At 42.2% G+C, this 25,029-nt stretch overlaps 1 protein-coding gene across 1 annotated transcript in view; it reads right to left on the reverse strand.

The window, feature by feature from the left end:
- Positions 1-25,029, reverse strand: part of LOC126356219 (cholinesterase-like) — a 108,014-nt gene that overhangs the window by 56,002 nt on the left and 26,983 nt on the right. Inside the window, exon 5 of the mRNA XM_050007031.1 lies at positions 8,783-8,985. Coding sequence (XP_049862988.1) covers positions 8,783-8,985 — 203 coding nt within the window. The remainder of the gene's footprint in view (positions 1-8,782; positions 8,986-25,029) is intronic.

Below are 25,029 nucleotides of genomic sequence, written 5' to 3' on the forward strand. Positions count from 1 at the left end.
TGTTCTCAGACGATACACCAGAAATCATACGGGGAGATAGAGTTAACAGGGGACGCCAGGCGTGTCAGAGGGGTCACAAAAGATAACGACGCAGCCAGATAGCCGAGGCGGCGGTCCAAGCGGCCAGGCAGCTGCGCGTGATAAGCAAGGAAGCAGACTCAGCTATTAAACAGGGCGCTCTGGGCAGGTCCTTTAATAAGCAATAACTTGCAGTATCAACACTCTTGGCTAGAGGGAGAAGTCTGGGAGCGGAGAGAGAAAGAAAGAGGGCCCTAGGTGGGGACCGCACTACGTCATGAGGAGCCAATGAAGGGCTCAGGACGCAGTGCGTGACCATATAGGGAGAGGCCCCTCTACCCCTCCACCCAGCTTCTGAAGAAAAGTACTGAAGTTAATACTAAAACAATCCCTAATAAGGAAAAGTTGCACTCGACGCTACGTCATGCCAAGCGCTGGCGGGGTCGAAGGGGAAGAGCTAACAAAACTCGGAGGCACGCCGCTCCGGAGAGCTCTCTCTCTCTCGGGGTTAGGCAGCGACGGTAGTCAGCGTGAGTAGCAGCCGACTTGGGCTGAGGGCGGGCTGCAGGCAGACAGTTGGAGGTAGTCGCCGATGAGCGTTTAGGCAGCGACCGCGGGACTCTGACGTAGGGTGCTAGTGTGGGCAGCAAAGTGCTGGAAAGTTCTATTAGGCAGCCAGAACGGTGGAAGTCAGTCACCGTCTCTGTAATGGGCTTGGCTATTCTGTAGGTACAATCACTACGCAGTTAGGGTGATCTGTATTCTTTATGAATAAATTAGAACTTTTATAACGTCCATACGAGTTTACTTCTACCAACATCCTAGCCTTGTACCTTCACACCAGGGAATTTAACATCTTAGCCAGATCAAAAGTCTCCCTCTCAATTAGGTCAACCGGCTAATTCCCGTTTACGAACCGTGTCGCTCAATCCCTCGCAAAACCCACGCTTGGGACGCGACAATGTCTGTGCAGTTCACGCTGAGTTTCACGGGTAGTGTGTGGGCGACAATTATTCTTTTTGAACAATACATCGCTATCCTGCTGCAAGAACGGCAAAGTCACGTATATAACAACCTTCTGCACGTATCGACAGCTAATTAGCGTCCCTCCCAGAAACACCAAAGGTGAACGAGAGATGCAGCTTATCGCTCCCCAGACCATAAGGCATGTGATGGGTCCACTGTGACTACAAAACACCGATCGCCTGGTCTACGCTATATGCGCAAACGAACATCTCATGCGTGCAGGTTGAATATTCTTTAATCGCTGAGGACTTCGACGCACCGTTTCATCTTCCAAGTGATCCTCTGAGGGCACCAATCAAGCCGTGCACGTCGATGCTGTGTCATGAGTGGAAGACGGACAACAGATGTGCGTGGCTGTAGTCCCACTGCTAATAACCAGCAATTCCTGTTGACATGCCTGGGATCACACGTTCTCTTATCTGTACTGTGGTAGCTGAATGATCTGCCGCTGGCGATCTTACAATAGGTCGATTCTGACAGGCGTCTGTCCTGTGTGGACGTCTAGAACCTCGTCTTTGGGTGTGATAATGTTTACGTGACGCCTGTCACCAGTATCGTTGCACCACTGACGCAGCACTTCCAATTTGGGTGGCATTTCTCCGGAAGAAACTTTCCATTATTTTTATTCTTCTTAAACTTTTCTCGTGGTTTCCCAATATTATGTGAGTCAAATGCTGGCATAGTTCCTTCTATAAGGCGACGGCAGACTATCTGTCCCTTCCTTATCAAACTAGACCAGTAAATATATAAATGACAGTAGATATGAATTACGTTATTTTCATTCTTCTCTGCTTGTAATAGTATGACTTGTCTAGTATTATTTAAAGATTTATCTATACATGAATAAAACCACCACTACTACTAGAACTAACTAGACACTTCCACTTTCCTCCACATTATAGGCCCATCCAACCATTCTCACCCCGCCAATTAACATTCTCGGCTCATTCTGAAAAGATGGACAAATTATAACGAATAATTTGTATTTAACTGTCTTGATCGAGAATTTTTTTGATGGAATTACCTGCTTCTGCTTGCAGAAGCCATCTTCAGAATCTGATGAGCCAAAACATTGTCACGACTGCCCACCTCGAGGTTGAATGCCTCCTGATGGTATTGCTGACACGTGACGCAGTAAGCAAAGAATTTAAGCGGAAGAGAGACAGATGAGCAGCCCTTATGAGGATATTTACGGATATAAGCGTTCTGACAAGGGGAACATTCTTGAGACGCAGCAGCTGGAAACGAGAATCTCTGAAACTGTGTTTCTAGTCGCCTATTGGCATACTTCTGTCGTGAGCACGTACAGAAAGTGGTGGAAGGATGGTAAAATAACGAGTAGGCCATATAGCATTGGACGACCACGATTCATCATAAAATGTTGAGATCGGATGATCCCCCCACTGTGTAATCCAGGATCGGCAGTGACCTGTGGCAGATATGACCATGGGGAATAATACTAATGCATGCATTAGTGTTTCGGACCACATGCAGTTCCACACCACATGGCCTCCATGTGATCCTGTGTTTGACCCAACGACGTCGTGAGTTATGTATGCTTGCAGTGAGAACAGCACCACTGGGTTTCCGTCATAGATACATGGAAACGTTTCGCCTGTCGAATGAATCGCATTTATTGTTACAGGAGCTCGATGGTTGGGTCCTTAGACACCGTCATCTACGCGAATGGCTGCACTTTACATGCACCATCCCAAACGTGCATTCCGGTGAGGGCAGAATTATGGTAAGGGGTACACTGAGTTGGGCTTCCTTGGGACCTGTGGCGGTAATCTAGAGCATGATGATAGCAGTGAACTACTTGAACATTATTGTGGACCAGTTGCATCGCCTCAAGCTTGAAGTCTCCCCCTTCAGTAACATCTTCCAGCAGGATCACTGTCTGGATTGCAAAGTCAGAGGGAACTTCACTGAAATCACACAGATGTCTTGGCCAGCAAATACGCTTGATCTTTACCCACTGGAAAACATATCTGGCTCCAGTTGCATGCCCGTAAAGCACCATCCTTTAATTTTCGAGAACTTGTCAAGGACTTGTAGAACCCATGCCAAACAGAATCTCTGTTGTACTGTGTTTTAAAAGTGGAACAACACGCTATTTGACAAATGATCATAATGTTATGGCTCATCAGTGTAAAAGGAAACGTATTATTAGCAACGTCAGCGGCTCGTGGTCTTGCGGTAGCGTTCTCGCTTCCTGCGCACGCAGTCCCGGTTTCGATTCCCGGCGGGGTCAAGGATTTTCTCGGCCTCCAGATGACTGGGTGTTGTTTGTCTTCATCATCATTTCATCCTCATTCACTCGCAAGTCGCCGTAGTGGTGTTTAAGAACTTATGGAGCGAGGGGTCTCCTAGCTCCCAATGCCATACGCTCATTATTATTATTAGTAACCACATTAAGAGATTTAAAACGAACCGCAGCAGTTATAATAAAAGTACTACATACCTCTCATTCTGCTGCACTGCAGCAGATAATGAGAAGAGTGAAAACTGGCACATCTGCTTTAACCAGTTACATATTGCATGCAAAGTTGTTCTAGATCTCTTTGATGCACGCATAACATCCAGATATTTATACAGAGTAATTCAAAGAAAGTTCATTTAAAAAAAATCCTTAAAACATTCACACTGTATAAAAAACAAGAGTTTAAAAAATGGTAATTACATTAAAAATATTTTCGTCTACTGGCAATTTAGAGCTGGTCAGAATTTAACAAAGCATTCGATCAATAAAAATTGATTACAGGAATCATTCTGAAATGGGCTACATTGCAATGGCTCTAAAATTATTCTTTCTAAGGAAGAAGATTTTATAAAATTCCAGAACATGAATATTGTCCTATTTCTAATATTCCGGTTTATAATTCCATTAGAGCAATAAGTAATAAAAATGAAAATGAGACAGGAATGGACGTAAAGTAAAGAAAAGAAGTGGATCCCACAGCCACATTCATGGCCATTCCCAACGAAACAAAAGGCATTCTTTTATTCGATGAGCCATCAATGAGACGGCTCCCTTTGTCACGAGAAGAAACAAGTGAAGAATTCAACATCCGTAAGCAAATAATGTATGCTAATTAGTATTACCTCCCCCATGAACCATGGACCGTGCCGTTGGTGGGGAGGCTTGCGTGCCTCAGCGATACAGATAGCCGTACCGTAGGTGCAACCACAACGGAGGGGTATCTGTTGAGAGGCCAGACAAACGTCTGGTTCCTGAAGAGGGGCAGCAGCCTTTTCAGTAGTTGCAAGGGCAACAGTCCGAATGATTGCTGATCTGGCCTTGTAACAATAACCAAAACGGCCTTGCTGTGCTGGTACTGCGAACGGCTGAAAGCAAGGGGAAACTACAGCCGTAATTTTTCCCGAAGACATGCAGCTTTACTGTATGATTAAATGATGATGGCGTCCTCTTGGGTAAAATATTCCGGAGGTAAAATAGTCCCCCATTCGGATCTCCGGGCGGGGACTTCTCAAGAGGATGTCGTTATCAGGAGAAAGAAAACTGGCGTTCTACGGACCGGAACGTGGAATGTCAGATCCCTTAATCGGGCAGGTAAGTTAGAAAATTTAAAAAGGGAAATGGATGCGTTAAAGTTAGATGTAGAGGGAATTAGTGAAGTTCGGTGGCAGGAGGAACTAGACTTCTGGTCAGGTGACTACAGGGTTATAAACACAAAATCAAATAGGGGTAATGCAGGAGTATGTTTAATCATGAATAGGGGAAATAGGAATGCGGGTAAGCTACTACAAACAGCATAGTGAACGCATTATTGTGGCCACGATAGATATGAACCCCACACCTACTACAATAGTACAAGTTTATATGCCGACTAGCTCTGCAGATGACGAAGAAATTGAAGAAATGTGTGATGAAATAAAAGAAATTATTCAGATAGTGAAGGGTGACGAAAATTTAATAGTCATGGGTGACTGGAATTCGGTAGTACGAAAAGGGAGAGAAGGAAACGTAGTAGGTGAATATGGATTGCGGCTAAGAAATGAAAGAGGAAGGCGCCTGGTAGAATTTTTCACAGAGCACAACTTAATCATAGCTAACACTTGGTTTAAGAATCGTGAAAGAAGGTTGTATACATGGAAGAACCCAGGAGATACTAAACGGTATTAGATAGATTATATAATTGTAAGACAGAGATTTAGGAACCAGGTTTTAAGTTGTAAGACATTTCCAGGGGCTGATGTAGACTCTGACCACAATCTATTGGTTATGACCTGTAGATTAAAACTGAAGAAACTGCGAAAAGGTGGGAATTTAAGGAGATGGGACCTGGATAAACTGAAAGGACCAGAGGTTGTACAGAGTTTGAGCGAGAGCATAAGGGAACAATTGACAGAAATGAGGGAAAGAAATACAGTAGAAGGAGAATGGGTAGCTTTGAGGGATGAAGTAGTAAAGGCAGCAGAGGATCAAGTAGGTAAAACGACGAGGGCTGCTAGAAATCCTTGGGTAACAGAAGAAATATTGAATTTAATTGATGAAAGGGGAAAATATAAAAATGCAGTAAATGAAGCAGGGAAAAGGGAATACAAACATTTCAAAAATGAGATCGACAGGAAGTGCAAAGTGGCTAAGCAGGGATGGCTAGAGGACAAATGTAAGGATGTAGAGGCTTATCTCAGTAGGGGTAAGATAGATACTGCCTACAGGAAAATTAAAGGGACCTTTGGAGAAAAGAGAACCACTTGTATGAACATCAAGAGCTCAGATGCAAACCCAGTTCTAAGCAAAGAAGGGAGACCAGAAAGGTGGAAGGAGTATATAGAGAGTCTATACAAGGGCGATGTTCTTGAGGACAATGTTCTGGAAATGGAAGAGGGTGTAGATGAAGATGAGATGAGAGATACGATACTGCGTGAAGAGTTTGACAGAGCGATGAAAGACCTGAATCGAAACAAGGCCCCCGGAGTAGACATCATTACATTGGAAGTACTGACGGCCATGGGAGAGCCATTCCTGACAAAACTCTACCATCTGGTGAGCAAGATGTATGAAACAGGCAAAATACCCTCAGACTTCAAGAAGAATGTAATAATTCCAATCCCAAAGAAAGCATTCGTTGATAGATGTGAAAATTACCAAACAATCAGTTTAATAAGCCACAGCTGCGAAATACTAACACGAATTCTTTACAGACGAATGGAAAAACTAGTAGAAGCCTACCTCAGGGAAGATCAGTTTGGATTCCGTAGAAATACTGGAACGCGTGAGGAAATACTGACCTTACGACTTATCTTAGAAGGAAGAATAAGGAAAGGCAAACCTACGTTTATAGCATTTGTAGACTTATAGAAACCTTTTGACAATATTGACTGGAATACTGTCTTTCAAATTCTAATGGTGGCAGGGGTAAAATACCGGGAGCGAAAGGCTATTTAAAATTTGTACAGAAACCAGATGGCAGTTATAAGAGCCGATGGTCATGAAAGGGGAGCCGTGGTTGGGAAGGGAGTGAGACAGGGTTGTAGCCTCTCCCTGATGTTATTCAATCTGCATATTGAGCAAACAGTAAAGGAAACAAAAGAAAAATTCGGAGTAGGTATTAAAATCCATGGAAAAGTAATAAAAACTTTAAGATTTGCCGATGACATTGCAATTCTGTCAGAGACAGCAAAGGACTTAGAAGAGCAGTTGAACGGAATGGACAGTGTCTTGAAAGGAGGATATAAGATGAAAATCAACAAAAGCAAAACGAGGATAATGGCATGTAGTCGGATTAAGTCTTGTGATACTGAGGGAATTAGATTAGAAAATGAGACACTTAAAGTAGTAAAGGAGTTTTGCTGTTTGGGAAGCAAAATAACTGATGATGGTCGAAGTAGAGAGGATATAAAATGTAGACTGGAAGTCATTTCTGAAAGTATTTGTATGGGGTGTAGCCATGTATCGAAGTGAAACATGGACGATAAATAGTTTTGACAAGAAGAGAATAGAAGCTTTCGAAATGTGGTGCTACAGAATAATGCTGAAGATTAGATGGGTAGATCACATAACTAATGAGGAAGTATTGAATAGGATTGGGGAGAAGAGAAGTTTGTGTCACAACTTGACCAGAAGAAGGGATCGATTGGTGGGACATGTTCTGAGGCATCAAGGGATCACCAGTTTAGTATTGGAGGATCGATTGGTAGGACATGTTCTGAGGCATCAAGGGATCACCAGTTTAGTATTGGAGGGCAGCGTGGAGGGTAAAAATCGTAGAGCGAGACCAAGAGATGAATACATGAAACAGATTCAGAAGGATGTAGGTTGCAGTAGGTACTGGGAGATGAAGAAGCTTGCACAGGATAGAGTAGCATGGAGAGCTGCATCAAACCAGTCTCAGGACTGAAGACCACAACCACAACATTAAGTATTAAAATACAGACGCAATGAAAATTTATGACAAGACCAAAAAGCGAACAACATATTGACACAAACCTCTGAACACCGAAAGCACGAAAACAAAATACGTCATGGTAAAATATGTGGGCAAAGCATCTCAAACAACAGATAATAATTTTCGCAAATCGATCGTCCAATTCTACCTACAAACTAATAATACTCTGCAAATGCGTCTTCACTATAAAACTGACCCGCATCACTGTAAATTTTCAAGGGGAGGTGTCTACAAAATTGCATGTGACGATTGTAATTCCTTTTATACTGGACAGGCGAGAAGGGTCTTTCAGACAAGATTTAAAGAACATACACATACATTCAATAATACAGCTGATTTTGACTATTTAAAAATCAAAAACACAAAATAAAAGAAGTCTTTACACAACGTTCCCATAAGAAGATAACTTAACACTTTGGAGGAATTTGAAATTCTCTATTAAGTGAGAGAATCATGGTTGTGTTCTTCACGAGCTCAGCACCTTCAAGCAAAACTTTTAATTAGAAGTCTTTGAAGAAAGCATTTCGTCACATTTGAGTTTCTAGTGGGAAGTGTTACCGTTAAGCGCCCTACACCATCTAGCAACGAATGCTGCCCTTCACTCACTTTTCACTAAAATATTATGCTATTTGTTACTTATTTTACTGAAACACTCTTATAAAAGACTTCATTTATTTAATGTATGTCCGTTCCAATTTAGTTTTCATTTTAATTACTTGCTGTTCTAACCAAAACATAAAATAAAATATGAGAAACAAGACGCTATACGTAATACCGAAGTATATTCGTCTTCCGTCTTTATAAGACTAATTTTATAGCCACCACAATTTATTCAATTTTAGAATGATTTCTGTGCTCAATTTATGTTCTTTGAACACTTCATTAAATTGTGATCAGCTTCAGTCTGTCAGAAGACGAATACAGTTTTCATTTGGTTAACCATTTTTTTAAAATATTTCTTTTCACACAATTAGAATATTATTAATAACTGTGCCTTAAATGTAATTCATTTTAATTACTTCGTACGGTTATTTGTTCAAATGAATCAAGAAACTCTTAGATAGCTTTGCTTCCCATATATAATTGGCTAAAGCACGCATGGCAGATTTGAATCCTGCTATTTTTACATGTTATGACTTGTTACTGTGCAGCAGAATGAAAGCGATATCGTGTTTTAACTATAATCTCTTACTGTAATAACTAGTAATGTATTTTATTTTACTTCCGTTCCAGATTCTGAAGGTGGCTATTGCACAGTCAAAACCGGTAATTTTATTCCAAAATCAATACCATTAAACAGAGGAAGCGGCGATTCTACATACCTCATCTGTCTGGATGAGTGAATCGTCTACCAGAAGATCCGTAGAGTTCACAGACTGTAGGAAGTCGAGCAGCTGTTGCGAATCATTCGCTGCGTAGCCGAGTGCGGCCCCTAGTCTAATAGTATGAGTGCGAGCTTCTTCAATTGTGCGCGGACGTACGGTGATGAAGTTCCCACTCTGAATGATGGCTCGTGAGAACAGACCTGTAAAATGAAGAATTGCACTCTGTAATTTAGGGTCTACGCTGAGAAAAAGGTCCGTAAGACTGTGACTTATTCACCTTCCTTATGGCTTACAGAATTTAGGCACTAAGTGACGCAACCCTTAATACATTAGGAAAGTAGATAGTTAATCAATCCAACTGTTGTATGTCACGACAGTGCCACATCTTTGTCCCTAGACGGCTTTTTATGCTTCTACTCATCAAGTGTAACGAGTTCATGATTTACAAAAATTCTATGTCATGCAAGGGGAATCCAGTTCAATCGAACTTGTAGCACTAACGTATCGGGCTGTAGAACAGGTCGCTGTGTCAAATAAATAAAAGCTATGCAAAGCAAAATCAGACTCACAATGGTTGTAGGAATAGTGACACAGAACGCTATAGCTATCATCTATCATTCCATTCCTGTTCTACATGCTACATGCTACTGCCTCTGATTCAGTGAATAATGTAGACTTGATGCCGACCGCTGGTCGCCGAGCGGTTCTAGGCGCTTTATTCTGGAACCGCGTGACTCCTACGGTCGGAGGTTCGAATCCTGCCTCGGGCATGGATGTGTGTGATGTCCTTAGGTTAGTTAGGTTTAAGTAGTTGTAAGTTCTAGGTGACTGATAACCTGAAATGTTAAGTACCATAGTGCTCAGAGCCATTATGTAGACTTGGTTCCCAGGTATCATTTCGGAAGGTGAGGTTTTGTTTAGAAAACCAAGGGTTTGTCTGGTCAATACAGATGCAGTTGTGTTATATTTAAAAGAACAACTCCCGTCACTGTAGCTGATATATGAAATGTTGGCCCTATAATATCACACATGATTCCGTTAATTAATAACACACAACCTCTTAGCCCTAAGTATATTCCTCGTGTGGGCTTCCCTCGTTCATACCAGTTCTCCGCTACAGTTATATTGTCATACAATGTGTACACCCAACGTAGAACTGATCGCTGAAAGTATAGGTTCGGTTTCGTCACCTCCTTTTGACATGGTGGCCCCTCTGTTTTGCCCCTGAACATTCACATGGCAAATGCATTTTCTCCCGTTTGGATCTCAAGTGCAGAATATATGGTGACCACCCGACTTCGACATTACTGTATCTCGCCCTCGGTCACTGGTGCATACTGATTCCTATTTTCTGCTATCAGCAACAAACCTCCTTTATTTGCACAAACTTTCCCACTAAATTTTAGCCTAAAAGAGACAGTGCTATATCTTACTATATGTCTACCATGCCGTTGGTTCTTAGGACGAGGAATCGTCGTATAGTAAATGAATCAGGGTCTGTGTCCGTATGGTTTAAAGGTGCACTGAATTGTGCAAAGATTAAAGTTGTTGGTGATGTCATGCATTATTATAGCATGCATGTTTTTCCACCACTGGAAACTTTCATAACGTGCACAACTGGGCTGCATTCGTGCTACGTTCCACAGTTGCTCAAAGACAGTAGAAAGTCACGTTTTGACTGTTAGGCTCGGCCATGAACTGCAGTTGTGGCGGTAGTTCTTGGTGTACCTTCCTCAGTACATCCAGATGTTGCTTAGGTAACAATAGGATCAAACCCAGTTATCCATGAATTGTGTCATGATTAGCTTCAACGCCACTCTTACATCTCAAATACTACGTAATTCCCTACTGACAGCAAAAGTATTGTTAACTTTATTCTCCAATCCACAACTTTCATTAGTGTTTGGACGATCTCCAAATACTGGTTGAGAATTCTGCTGATGTTCTGCCATAGTCAATTACCAGTCAAATTAGTTGTTGACGCATACATGGATTATTGAGCAAGCCGCTCTCCAAACTCACAATCTGTGTGGAATACCACTCTACATCTCTCCTGTTCCCTTCTACCATCTCTCTTGCGCCTTCCACTGTGCTATTTAGCTCATTCACGAAATCTGCATCCTCTGCTCTCGCATCTATGCATCCCTTTATCTCCCTCATCAATTCATGTGGTGCTACCCCTTACTGCTCCATGGATTTGATTGTTCAATCACGAAGATGCCACGAGCAACTTCTTGTAACGATTTGATATATCCGTAAGTGTTCCATTACTGCTCGTTAACTGTTTCAAACCCGAGAGTACCTCTTCCAATCCCCTTATTTCGTTTTGTAGTTCCCACAGGCTAAATAGCAAACGTAACGTCCACTTGTGGCTAGATGATACCACAACATGCTGCCTGATAACGAAACTCGTCCATCCAGGTGATGGCCCCCAGGCGAAGAGGTACAGCACTGCCAAACTGGCATCCTTCCTTCCTCACCCTCGCTGAACGGCGCTCTGAGGACCGGAACCATTACCACCACCCCTCCTCCTAGAAATATGTTGTCTCTGATCAGCATCTCTCAGACAATAATTGAAGGTAATCCTTACCGTAACATGCCCATATGATCCTACCCGAAACGATTTACACAATACGTTCGCAAGAATAATAAATATACAACCATTGACTGTCTTCTAGGCCTTACAGAATAAGAAATGGTTCAAATGGCTCTGAGTACTATGGGACTTAACGTCTGACGTCATCAGTCCCCTAGAACTTAGAACTACTTAAACCTAACTAAACTAAGGACATCACACTCATCCATCCCGAGGCAGGATTCGAATATGTGATCGTAGCGGTCGCGTGCTTCCAGTCTGAAGCGCATAGAACTGCTCGGCCTGAGCGGCCGACCTGACAAAACAGGTTGTACTAAGTGTAAGGATTTCCTTTTTCTGTTGCTCACTTTGCTCTTTGTATTTTGCTCTCTTCTTTGGTGTTACCGACATTACCCCCTCAGATCTATTCTGGTGCACCTTTGACATGTACGATTGTTGACGTTATTGATAACGGTAGCTTCACATCCACAGCTGACGTGGTTTTAGTCACTTGGATCAAGACCTGGTATTGAGGCAAAAGCTCTTTTCTTTTCTCTTTTCGAGTATATGGACTCACAACAACACTCACCATTGTCCCACATTGTATTATTGAAAGTTCATTTGCGCTTTGCTGCCTTTTCCTGTATCTCCATTGCCTTGGTGTTTAAATTTCGGACTCTCTTCCAAATTCCTCTCACAGTTCTCGCAAACTCTCAGACCCACTCTCCAATCCTGCACCATTTGTGCTTAATCAGATCGAATCACGATGGCATCGTTTTACTATACACTGCCTCGAATGGCGTCGACCCTGTGCCGGTACAAAACTGTGCTCAGCTACACTTTCGAATTATAAGCACTCAGCACAAAAGATAAACACATATTCTAGTCCACATGGGGGGAGTTGACATAATAACTAAGCCTCCTCCTGATCGATTAATGTGCTGCATCCTTCCGTTTGACTGAGCATCAAGTTCACAAGTCCTTCGTCAGGCCTGACATGAAGTTCATTTCTTGATCCATTGTTATTGTCTCTTGCATCTCAAACCTCTTTTGATTCATTATTATTGTCTCTCGCATCCAAAACATCAATAACGATCTATTCACCAATGCTTGCATGACTGTGACTGCTTTCCGGTCCAAACTCGCCACCATCTCCATGTAACGAGAAAAATGGTCTATTGTGCTGGGCACAAATCGATTCCTTCCTGGTGTCCGGCTAAACAGTTCTAACAATGGGGATGGTCTCCAAGTAGTCCGACATAGCGATTTCCAGCCACTGATCGGTTTAGTGGGACCAGCCGGCGCAGTCATTCCATTCAAACACAGCCCATACCACCAGCTTGCACAGTGACTTGTTGACAGCCTGCGCCCATGGTTTCGTGAGTCTGAGTCACTCTCGAACCCTACCATCAGCTCTTACCCACTCAAATCGGGACTCAACTGAGGCCATGACTTTCCAGTCGCCTAGGGTCCATCCAATATGGTCATGATACCAGGAAAGGCGCTGCAGCCCATGTCATGCTTATAGCAAAGGCAATCGTGTCGGTCGTCTGCTGCCACGGCGCATTAACGCCAAATGTCGGGTTTGAAACAGTTAACGAGCAATAATGGAGCACTTAAGGATGTGTCAAGTCGTTACAAGAAGTTGCTCGTGGCATGTTCGTGATTGTACAATAAAATGCATGCAGCAGTAAAGGGGTAGCGCCACATGAATTTGCTGAGGGAGAGAATGGGATGCATAGATGCGAGAGCAGCGGATGCAGATGTCGTGAGTGAGCTAAATACGACAATGGAATGCGCGAGAGCAGATTGTGAGTTTGGAGAGCGGCATGCTGAATAACACATGTATGCGTCGACAACTAATTAGAGTGGTAATGGACTATGGCATAGGATCAGCTAGAATTCCAAACCAGCATTTAGAGGTCGTCCAAACACTAATGAAAGTGGTGGATTGGAGAATAAATTTAACAATACTTCTGCAGTCAGTAGGGAATACCGTAGTATTTGAGAAGTAAGAGTGGTGTTAAAGAACTTCCAAGAAGCTAATCATGACAGAATTCATGGATAATTTGCTCTGATCCTATTGTCACCTGAGCAACATTTGGATGGACTGAGGAAAGTACAGCAAGAACTACCGCTACAACAGCGTTGTCCTAAGATAAGTTCATATTAAGGCCCATATTGATTTCTGTGGTTATTTAATCTCAGTGTGAGCCGCAGGTGGCCAGTTGCGTCCTTCTGACTGGTGTGGCTGAGATCTCAGCGACAACTATGCAAATGCCGTCTCTCGTTAAATGAAGGCCATCGACCACTGCATTGTCCGTGGGGAGAGATAATGCCGGAAATTTGATATTTTAGGCATAGTCTTGACACTGTGGATCTAGGAATATTGAGTTCCTTAACCATTTTCCAAAACAGAATCTTCCATTCGTCTAGCTCCAACTGCCGTTTCTTGTTCATTGTCTGTTAATTCCCGTCGTGTGACCATAACAACATCTGAAACCTTTTCACATGAATCACCTAAGCATAAATGAGAGCTCCACCAATGCACTGCCCTTTTATGCCTTGTGCACGCTGTGCAACCAGCCATCTGCATATGTGAATATTGCTAGTTCATAACTTTAATCACCTTAGAGATGCAGTGGTAAGAGATAGAAGGCGCCGTATTAAAAATTAGTGAGAACTTTCCAAGTGATTTATTGTTTCCAACACTGCCCTCGTTCCTCTTTGTCTGTGTCACAGGGCCCGCAATGCTGAGGAAGCACCCCAATGGCCCGTTTAATACAAAGCTGTGTCGAGTCAGCCTTGTATGCAAGCAGAGTTGAGGCGCCCTCAGGATGCCGGCAGTTGAATCAGCGGTCTGCGTCCCTGCCGACTCAGCGCTGCTCAGTGTGAGCCGCAGGTGGCCAGTTGCGTCCTTCTGACTGGTGTGGCTGAGATCGCAGCAACAACGATTGCCCATTGTCTGGCATCCGAGTCTGCGGCCCTCACCTCGGGATGCCTCCAGTGTGCGTTGGGAGCCAACACACACTGGTAGCAATCTGTGGAGTGGCCTGTCGCTGGCTGGCCCAGACCCTGTGTTGGACTCAGAGGGTGAAACCAGCGACCTGCCATGTAGTTGAATACTGGCACCCCATCTGCTGCTGCATGTAGTTGGTGGCGTGACACGCCCCAATGTCCCGGAGAGCTGCCACACTTGAGTCAATGTCGTTAGAAAACAGCACCTATGTATATGCAGCTGTGCGCCTCTGTTTAGCGAAGCGCCCCGCTTCACATCACATACTCATAACACTCTAGGTTAGCCAATGGGCCCCTTTCTGCTTGCGACTTGCGACATGAAAAGTAGCTATGTATACTCTCTCAGCAATCTGACGGTCCTGTGGCCTCTATTCTACTTCGCAACTGTTGGTAGGCGTAACTCACGGCAATCCGGCCCGCACATGGCTGTAGCGTTTGCTCCGAATATTGCAAAAAAGTAACATTCCATACTCTAAATGGTGGGTTACGCTACAGTGAAATTATAAGTTTTATTTCCAGATTTTTCAGAAATGTACACGTCGTCGTATCATTACATGCTCATTTCCTGTATTTTTTTCTCGGTTACCAGTATTTAGCTCTTATTCTGGTGTCAAATGTTTCATAGTATGTGTTGTAACTGATGGAGGACAATAAACAACAAAAATCCAATACAATACAGTATAAACGAATATGATCTTCTAGATTGGATTCGGTCAGACAATACCAGTTACGTTACAATATCGTATGATACCAGGTAACCGTTAATAAAAATACGGTGGCATAATGTAATAATTATGCCCTTTATCATAGAGAGTGCAATTTCGGACTAAATCTTTGCAGCAATCCTTTGTCATGAGGAGCTAGTGGGGACATATCAGGCTCTGAGGCAATGCACTACTTCTGCTATAAGAGACGAACGCCTTTATAAATTCAACATGAGTGGGAAAGAGCTTGCGATGTTTATTTACGCAATAGCCCACACCGCCCTTGTGAACTGCCAGTTAGGGCGCAAGCAGAAAGTACTCCTATGTCTTCGACAGAAACGCTGAGTCAGTAGCACGACTGAGTAACGCACAACTGCTGGAAGTCTGTCTCCCAGTGACTTGTGATTGCCAAAGGGCTTGATAATACTACAAAATTGTAAAAATGTCTATAATTTAAACAAATGTGTGACAGTAAACCTGTAGAAGTTGAAAAAATCAGCCAACCAGCTGCAATTAAAAGTTAATTGGAATCCTTGACCTACGTTTCGACAGTTCAAATTTTTCTCCTTCAGAAGCTGCAATGGACCCAAAAAATTACATAAATTGTAACAAAACTATTTTAAACAGAGACAAGTGGTAACAGTAGCCAAAAGATCGTATGATACGAGTAGTCACTTTTTACGTCATATGTTGATTATGTACATGGAATAAAGCTAAACGGCTGTTGTTATATTAAACATCCATCTTTGCGTTCTTAAGATGGAAATGGAATATGGCAAGGGCCGTTTGGCTTTATTCAGTATACATAATGAGCGTCTGATGTAACAAGTGAACACCCACATTATATGATCATTTGGCTATAGTTATTACTTTGCTGAGTGTAAAAAGCTTTGGTAACGATTAATTTAATTTTTAGGGTCCATTACACCTTCTGAATAAGAAAATTTAGAAATGACTGAAACCTAGCTAAAGGGTTCCATTAAACCTTTATTTGTAACTAATTTAGCTGATGTTTTTAGTCTGTCCAAAGATCGATAATAATGAATTTTTGATGTGCGCCTTCCTTATTTGTTTGTGTGATTCATAAAATTCTAAAGCCAAAACATAGTACAAAGCTGTGAGTTTACTAGCCAGAAACAGCAATCCTAATACCAGTAATTTGAAAGAGAATGTGTTGTAAGACGCTGATAAACTTAACTAACACTGATATGATAATGAAAGTCATGTGTGTCGAACGTTTCGAAACGGAAAGTTACGTGAAATACTCATGTGAACTCAACTGATTGCCAGAAAAGAGAAACTCGTTCCACAGTAATATTTTTACGAGTCGCGCATTTTGTTTATGGAACTAGAGTTCCGCTGCTTCTCAATGCACAAGCTGCAGACCGTCCATTAGAGTCGCCGCCTGTTGTTTCCTGTCTGTCACATTAAACAGGCTTCAGGCTCCCTCCACTACAAGCTGAGACAGCTTTCCGAGGCCATAAACAGAGAGAAACTACAGTAAAAACACCATTTATTTAATGTCAACAGCAATATTCAGCACTCGTATTATAGCGCAATGTCTGTTTATAGCGCATTGCGCTTTTGAGTCACAACATGTTGGCAGTTATGTTGTTGTTTTACTTTGCATTTTTGTTAAATTTTACAAACCATTATCAACTTGAATGATGACACTAGTGGTTCTGAGGAACCGATTTGTACAGTACTTGCTAGGAAGCGATGGTGATGACCACGCGCCGACTTACATGGCGATGTATCACCACAAAAAAAAATACTTCCGGAGCTGCGAAGTTGGTGCCAGTGAACTAGAGGAACAACTGTTTGATGTCATTTCACATGGTATTTCACAAGATGTTATTGACGTTTCCCTAAATATAACCTTTTTAACTCATTCTTCTGTTTCAGCAGATACAGTCTATATGGACAGCGACAGTAAAATATCAAATGTAAGTGCTACTAAAAGTCAAGATCATTTGGCAATGTTCCAGAGGAATTTCTGTGAAACGAGTCAAAATACGTTGGAAGTGTACAAAAATCCATCTAAGACTCCAATATGGCACATGAAAAGATAACAAAGAGTTACAAATGAGCTATCAGTCAGACCCAAATAAAATAGAATACATCAATCAAAATATCAGTAAGTTTACTAAGAAAACCAATCAAAAATTAGTTACATACAAGCCGGAAATCCATATAGAAATCTAAAAGTTAATTGATGAATGTGAACAGAGCAAAAATCGGTAAATGGTGCAGCGCTTAAAGAATCATCTAATGCTGAAGTTCGTGAAATGAAGATAAAGTGTATGACATCCAATGGAGTTCAGTTAAAGATAAACAAATTATTAAATTAATTATTAAAATATGATACTAGTCACAAGAGACTGGATTCTGAAACAGAGAATATATTCAAAAGTCACATAAACCTCTAAAGTAGTGCAACGGGAAACTAAATGCAACGAGAATCATATTTTCACCCTACAGCGGAGTGTGCGCTGGCAGATTAAAACTGTGTGCCCGACCGAGACTCGAACTCGGGACCTTCGCCTTTCGCGGGCAAGTGCTCTACCATCTGAGCTACAGAAGCACGACTCACGGTGGGTCCTCACAGCTTTACTTCTGCCAGTATCTCGTGTCCGACCTTCCAAACTTTACAGAAGCTCTCCTGCGAACCTTGCAGAAGATCATCAGACAACTACGGGAAAAAGCGCCAGTGCCACCTAGACTGTATGGTCTGCCTAAAATACACAAGGAGGGCGTGCCCCTACGTCCAATTGTCAGTAATATTGGGGCACCTACGTACAAAACAGCCAAGTACTTGAAAGGTCTCCTGTCTCCGTATGTGGGGAAATGTATTCACCACATCCGCAACTCAGAAGATTTCCTGCAACGCCTCGAGCAACTGCACATCACAGATTCGGACATCATGGTTAGTTTTGATGTGGTATCGCTGTTCATCAGGGTCCCACTGAAGGACTCACTAGAACTGATTGCAGAGAAATTTGACGGTGCTCTGTTGGACCTGTTCAGTCATACACTGACATCCACATACTTCCTGTACAGAAACCAATATTACGAGCAAACTGAAGGTGTAGCTATGGGCAGCCCACTATCCCCTGTGGTTGCCAACATGTTTATGGAGAGCTTTGAGGAGAGGGCATTGGAGACAGCCGCATTTAAACCCACATGCTTCTTTAGGTATGTGGATGACACCTTCGTGATCTGGCCACATGGGATGGACAGGCTCAAAGAGTTTCTTGAACATCTTAACTCTTTTTTTTTGGTCATCAGTCTTCTGACTGGTTTGATGTGGCCCGCAACGAATTCCTTTCCTGTGCTAACCTCTTCATCTGAGAGTAGCACTTGCAACCTACGTCCTCAATTATTTGCTTGACGTATTCCAATCTCTGTCTTCCTCTACAGTTTTTGCCCTCTACAGTTCCCTCTAGTACCATGGAAGTCATTTCCTCATGTCTTAGCAGATGTCCTATCATCCTGTCCCTTCTCCTTATCAGTGTTTTCCACATATTCCTTTCCTCTCCGATTCTGCGTAGAACCTCCTCATTCCTTACCTTATCAGTCCACCTAATTTTCAACATTCGTCTATAGCACCACATCTCAAATGCTTCGATTCTCTTCTGTTCCGGTTTTCCCACAGTCCATGTTTCACTACCATACAGTGCTGTACTCCAGACGTACATCCTCGGAAATTTCTTCCTCAAATTAAGGCCAGTATTCGATATTAGTAGACTTCTCTTGGCCAGGAATGCTTTTTTTTGCCATAGCGAGTCTGCTTTTGATGTCCTCCTTCCTCCGTCCGTCATTGGTTATTTTACTACCTAGGTAGCAGAATTCTTTAACTTCATTGACTTCGTGACCATCAATCCTGATGTTAAGTTTCTCGCTGTTTTCATTTCTACTACTTCTCATTACCTTCTTCTTTTTCCGATTTACTCTCAAACCATACTGTGTACTCATTAGACTGTTCATTCCGTTCAGCAGATCATTTAATTCTTCTTCACTTTCACTCAGGATAGCAATGTCATCAGCGAATCGTATCATTGATATCCTTTCACCTTGTATTTTAATTCCACTCCTGAACCTTTCTTTTATTTCCATCATTGCTTCCTCGATGTACAGATTGAAGAGTAGGGGCGAAAGGCTACAGCCTTGTCTTACACTCTTCTTAATACGAGCACTTCGTTCTTGATCGTCCACTCTTATTATTCCCTCTTGGTTGTTGTACATATTGTATATGACCCGTCTCTCCCTATAGCTTATCCCTGCTTTTTTGAGTATCTCGAACAGCTTGCACCTTTTTATATTGTCGAACGCTTTTTCCAGGTCGACAAATCCTATGAACGTGTCTTGATTTTTCTTTAGCCTTGCTTCCATTATTAGCCGTTACGTCAGAATTGCCTCTCTCGTGCCTTTACTTTTCATAAAGGCAAACTGATCATCACTTAGTGCATTCTCAATTTTCTTTTCCATTCTTCTGTATATTATTCTTGTAAGCAGCTTCGATGCATGAGCTGTTAAGCTGATTGTGCGATAATTCTCGCACTTGTCAGCTCTTGCCGTCTTCGGAATTGTGTGGATGATGCTTTTCCGAAAGTCAGATGGCATGTCGCCAGACTCATATATTCTACACACCAACGTGAATAGTCGTTTTGTTGCCATTTCCCGTAATGATTTTAGAAATTCTGATGGATTGTTATCTATCCCTTCTGCCTTATTTGACCGTAAGTCCTTCAAAGCTCTTTTAAATTCCGATTCTAATACTGGATCCCCTATCTCTTCTAAATCGACTCCTGTTTCTTCTTCTATCACATCAGACAAATCTTCACCCTCATAGAGGCTTTCACTGTGTTCTTTCCACCTATCTGCTCTCTCCTCTGCATTTAACAGTGGAATTCCCGTTGCGCTCTTAATGATACCACTGTTGCTTTTAATGTCACCAAAGGTTGTTCTGACTTTCCTGTATGCTGAGTCTGTCCTTCCGACAATCATATCTTTTTCGATGTCTTCACATTTTTCCTGCAGCCATTTCGTCTTAGCTTCCCTGCACTTCCTATTTATTTCATTCCTCAGCGACTTGTATTTCTGTATTCCTGATTTTCCCGGAACATGTTTGTACTTCCTCCTTTCATCAATCAACTGAAGTATTTCTTCCGTTCCCCATGGTTTCTTCGCAGCTACCTTCTTTGTACCTATGTTTTCCTTCCCAACTTCTGTGATGGCCCTTTTTAGAGATGTCCATACGTCTTCAACTGTACTGCCTACTGCGCTATTCCTTATTGCTGCATCTATAGCGTTAGAGAAATTCAAACGTATCTCGTCATTCCTTAGAACTTCCCTATCCCACTTCTTTGCGTATAGATTTTTCCTGACTAATGTCTTGAACTTCAGCCTACTCTTCATCACTACTATATTGTCATCTGAGTCTATATGTATATCCTGGGTACGCCTTACAATCCAGTATCTCATTTCGGAATCTCTGTCTGACCATGATGTAATCTAATTGAAATCTTCCCGTATCTCCCTGCCTTTTCCAAGTATACCTCCTCCTCTTGTGATTCTTGAACAGGGTATTCGCTATTACTAGCTGAAACGTGTTACAGAACTCAATTAGTCTTTCTCCTCTTTCATTCCTTGTCCCAAGCCCATATTCTCCTGTAACCTTTTCTTCTACTCCTTCCCCTACAACTGCATTCCAGTCGCCCATGACTATTAGATTTTCGTCCCCCTTTACATACTGCATTACCCTTTCAATATCCTCATACACTTTCCTTATCTGTTCATCTTCAGCTTGCGACGTCGGCATGTATACCTGAACTATCGTTGTCGGTGTTGGTCTGCTGTCGATTCTGATTAGAACAACCCGGTCACTGAACTGTTCACAGTAACACACCCTCTGCCCTACCTTCCTATTCATAACGAATCCTACACCTGTTATACTATTTTCTGCTGCTGTTGATATTACCCGATACTCATCTGACCAGAAATCCTTGTCTTCCTTCCACTTCTCTTCACTGACCCCTACTATATCTAGATTGAGCCTCTGCATTTTCCTTTTCAGATTTTTTAGTTTCCCTACCACGTTCAAGCTTCTGACATTCCATGCCCCGACTCGTAGAACGTTATCCTTTCGTTGATTATTCAATCTTTTTCTCATGGTAACCTCCCCCTTGGCAGTCCCCTCCCGGAGATCCGAATGGGGGACTATTCCGGAATCTTTTGCCAATGGAGAGATCATCATGACACTTCTTCAACTACAGGCAACATGTCCTGTGGATACACGTTACGTGTCTTTAATGCAGTGGTTTCCATTGCGTTCTGCATCCTCATGTCGTTGATCATTGCTGATTCTTCCGCCTTTAGGGGCAATTTCCCACCCCTAGGACAAGAGAGTGCCCTGAACCTCTATCCGCTCCTCCGCTCTCTTGGACAAGGCCGTTGGCAGAATGAGGCTGACTTCTTATGCCGGAAGTCTTCGGCCGCCAATGCTGATTATTTATCAAAATTTAGGCAGTGGCGATGATCTAACCCGGGACCGAAGACGTTTTGATTATGAATCAAAGATGTTACCCCTAGACCACGAGTAAGCGACTAACACAGAACTAGCACACCTGAAAGAAAGGATGCTGCGGAGACATGGCTTAGCCACAGCCTGGGGGATGGTTCTAGAATGAGATTACAAGAAGAAGCTCTGTCGAGGGTGATGAGAATAGGGTCACAATGTACAACTTATGAAACCAAAATGAATACAGGTACAGCAACGTACAAAACAGCAGCAGCTATGAAGAGTTTTTCCTAACGTATTTCTAATACAACCTGTACTTGCAAGACCTTCTTCAGAAAACCTATTTGATCTACATCATAATGATGACATTACGGGTAACAACATTTAAAAAATTAACTGAAACGTGTCAAACTAATGTTAACATGAACACTGGATCAATTAGATGGACTTGCTGGCAACAACAAGAACTTAGAAGTTCAGCATAATTTTTGCGTGAATTCGGAATGACGAAGCGATCCTAACGATAGCGGCTTGCAGAGAAAGAGTAACACGCCGTCACCAGAGGGAAATGACGCGCCACCGACACAATATATCCGTCACCATTCTTGGGAAGACAGAATGCAGCATCATAATAACCAAGCAGCCGCGTAACTGTTGCTAGAGTCCTCCAACACGAAAATAAAGAGGTCATAAGAAACCGAGGAAATGTCAGGATCATGGTGATAGTGATAAGGAATAAGATTTAGAGACGTAGCCTCATGGTAGTAACAGCTCGTTTGTGAGTATGTAATTGGTAGTTATAGGATCCAAGCTACATGATTGTTTTTTCTGTTGTATATTTCTGCAGTAGAGTCTACTCCTCTACTTTCTAGAAATCAGTCAAGAAACCCTTTAACTATAGACCTATAGCAAGCGTGAGAGGATTTCAACGTACAAAACCCAATTATGTACTGAAGGAAGCTACAGATCACAGCGAAGAGAATCAGATATAACTCTACATTACTTCAAAGATGATGCTACAGCAGTACCACATAATTTAAACAATAGCGTGACAGTAGTCATACGTTGTTCAGAACCCAACACACGGTCATTGGGATTACGCATTTAAAAAACAAAACGATTTTGCTACAAGCTTAAAACCATTGTTTAGTACATTATTTCAAAGAGAGGAAGCTAACGTTTACCTATTGCTTTTAGCAGGAACAAAGTATTATTTTCAAAGAACATTAACGAGAGATGTTACGTTAAAGTCGAAATAAAATGAAACTTAAAGGTTATTTACAATTTATTTCCAAATGTTAAGAAAAACATTAATGAGTGTAAGGTAAACAAATAGATCGTTAGTTTTTCAAACGGGTAACATCCAGCTGATTATTATGGCCAGACAATCCAGGCTGTACCATGGCACTCTAGATTCTGTTGTACTTGCATGCGTAGAATGGAGCGAGTGGCCAAACCTCTCCAGAATTTATTTAGCACGCAGTGTGATTCCGTGACTATGTTATGATCTTTCAGGGATGATGAGAAGAGTAACTGTATCCATTTGCGATAAGGGGCCCTCGTTCGGAAACGATCGAGTATAAAGTTATAAGCAAAATGCGTTCGGATACCTCTGATGGTGGACCTCTTCAGCCGAAAGGTCTTTACTTCCATATTTTGGGAGGAGACAGTATGCACCAAAACTAGAAAAAATTGGTTAGTAAACATGGGCTCTGAATAGCACACTTTAAGTGCTACGAGCACTTATTCGGCAGAAATGTGTTTCGCACTAGCGAAGATAAACAAACTCTCTATCCCTTCTTGTTGTCAACGTATTCCATGTGTTCCTCTCTTCCACGATTCTGTGAAGAACGTCATTTATTATATTTTCGTCCGCAGCTCGTGGTCGTGCAGTAGCGTTCTCGCTTCCCACGCCCGGGTTCCCGGATTCGATTCCCGGCGGGGTCAGGGATTTTCTGTGCCTCGTGATGACTGGGTGTTGTGTGATGTCCTTAGGTTAGTTAGGTTTAAGTAGTTCTAAGTTCGAGGGGACTGATGACAATAGATGTTAAGTCCCATAGTACTCAAAGCCATTATGTTTTCAATCCACGTCTCGGACCCTTCGATTCTCTGTTTCCGTATCTCACTGTCCATGATTTACTGCCATTTAATACTGTACTGCAAACACACAGCCTCAGAAATTTATTCCTAAAATAAAAGCGTGTATTTCATTCCAGTAGACTCCTCTGGACCAGAAACACCCTCTTCTCATGTGATAGTCTGCTTTTTATTCCTTCTTTGCTTCGTCCGCCATGGGTTATTTTGCTTCCTACGTAGCAGAATTCCATACCTCCGTCTATTTCGTGATCATCAATTATGATGTTAAGTTACTCGCTACTCTCATACCTCAACACCTTTGTATCTTTCCGCTTTATTGCCAGTCCACATTCTGTACTCATCAGACAGGTAATGCTATCCACCCTATCTTATAATTCTTCTTCACTTTCGGTGAAGATAATAATGTCATCAGCGAAAATTATTGATATTATTTAATGGAGAATATTTATTCCACTCCTGACCCTTTGTTTCATTTTCATCACTGTCCCTTGACAAGTAGGTTAAGTAGTAAGAGCGAAAGACTGCATCCTTGACTACCTCACTGTTAATCTGAGCTCTTCTTTTTTTGTCTTCCAATCTTACTGTCCCCTCTTGGCTCTAGTACACATTGTTCATTGCCTGTCTTTCCCTAATGGCTTATTCCTATTTTTCTCAGTATTTCGAATATCTTGCTCCATTTTACATTGTCGAATGCTTTTTCCAGATAGACATATTCTGTGAAGGTTTCTCGATTCTTCCTCAGCCTTACTGCTACTATCAAGCGCAATGTCAATACTACCTCTACGGTGACGTTAACTTTCCTAAAGCAAAACTCAGTGTTATGTAACAGATCCTAAGTTTTCTTTTTCATCCTTCTCTATTTTATTCTTCTCAGCAGCCTGGATGAATGAGCAGTTATGCTGATTGTCAGATAAATCTCGCCTTACCTACCCTTAAGTTCTTCGGAATTGTGCGAATGACATTTTTCCAAAAGTTGGATGGTATATCGCCAGTCTCATAGATTCTACACACCAACCTGAATAGTTGTGTAGCTCACACTTCCCTCAAAGCTTTTAGAAATTCCGATGGAATGTTATCTGTCCCTTCTGATTTATTTTACATCAGTTTTTCCAAAGTTCTTCTTAATTCTGACATTGGATCACCTATGTCTGCGATACTGACAACTTCTTCTTCTGTCACGTCATCAGGCAACTTCTCCTCTCCATAGAGGCCTTCAATGTATTGTTCCTACATAAGTCTTCTGTGTTTAACAGTGGAATTCCTGTTGCACCCTTAACGCTATCGCCGGTTCTTTTAATTTCACTGAGGCCTGTTTCGTCTTTCCTGCATT

The sequence above is a fragment of the Schistocerca gregaria genome, chromosome 3 (assembly GCF_023897955.1).
Source record: "Schistocerca gregaria isolate iqSchGreg1 chromosome 3, iqSchGreg1.2, whole genome shotgun sequence".
In the NCBI taxonomy this organism is placed as follows: Eukaryota; Metazoa; Arthropoda; class Insecta; order Orthoptera; family Acrididae; genus Schistocerca; species Schistocerca gregaria.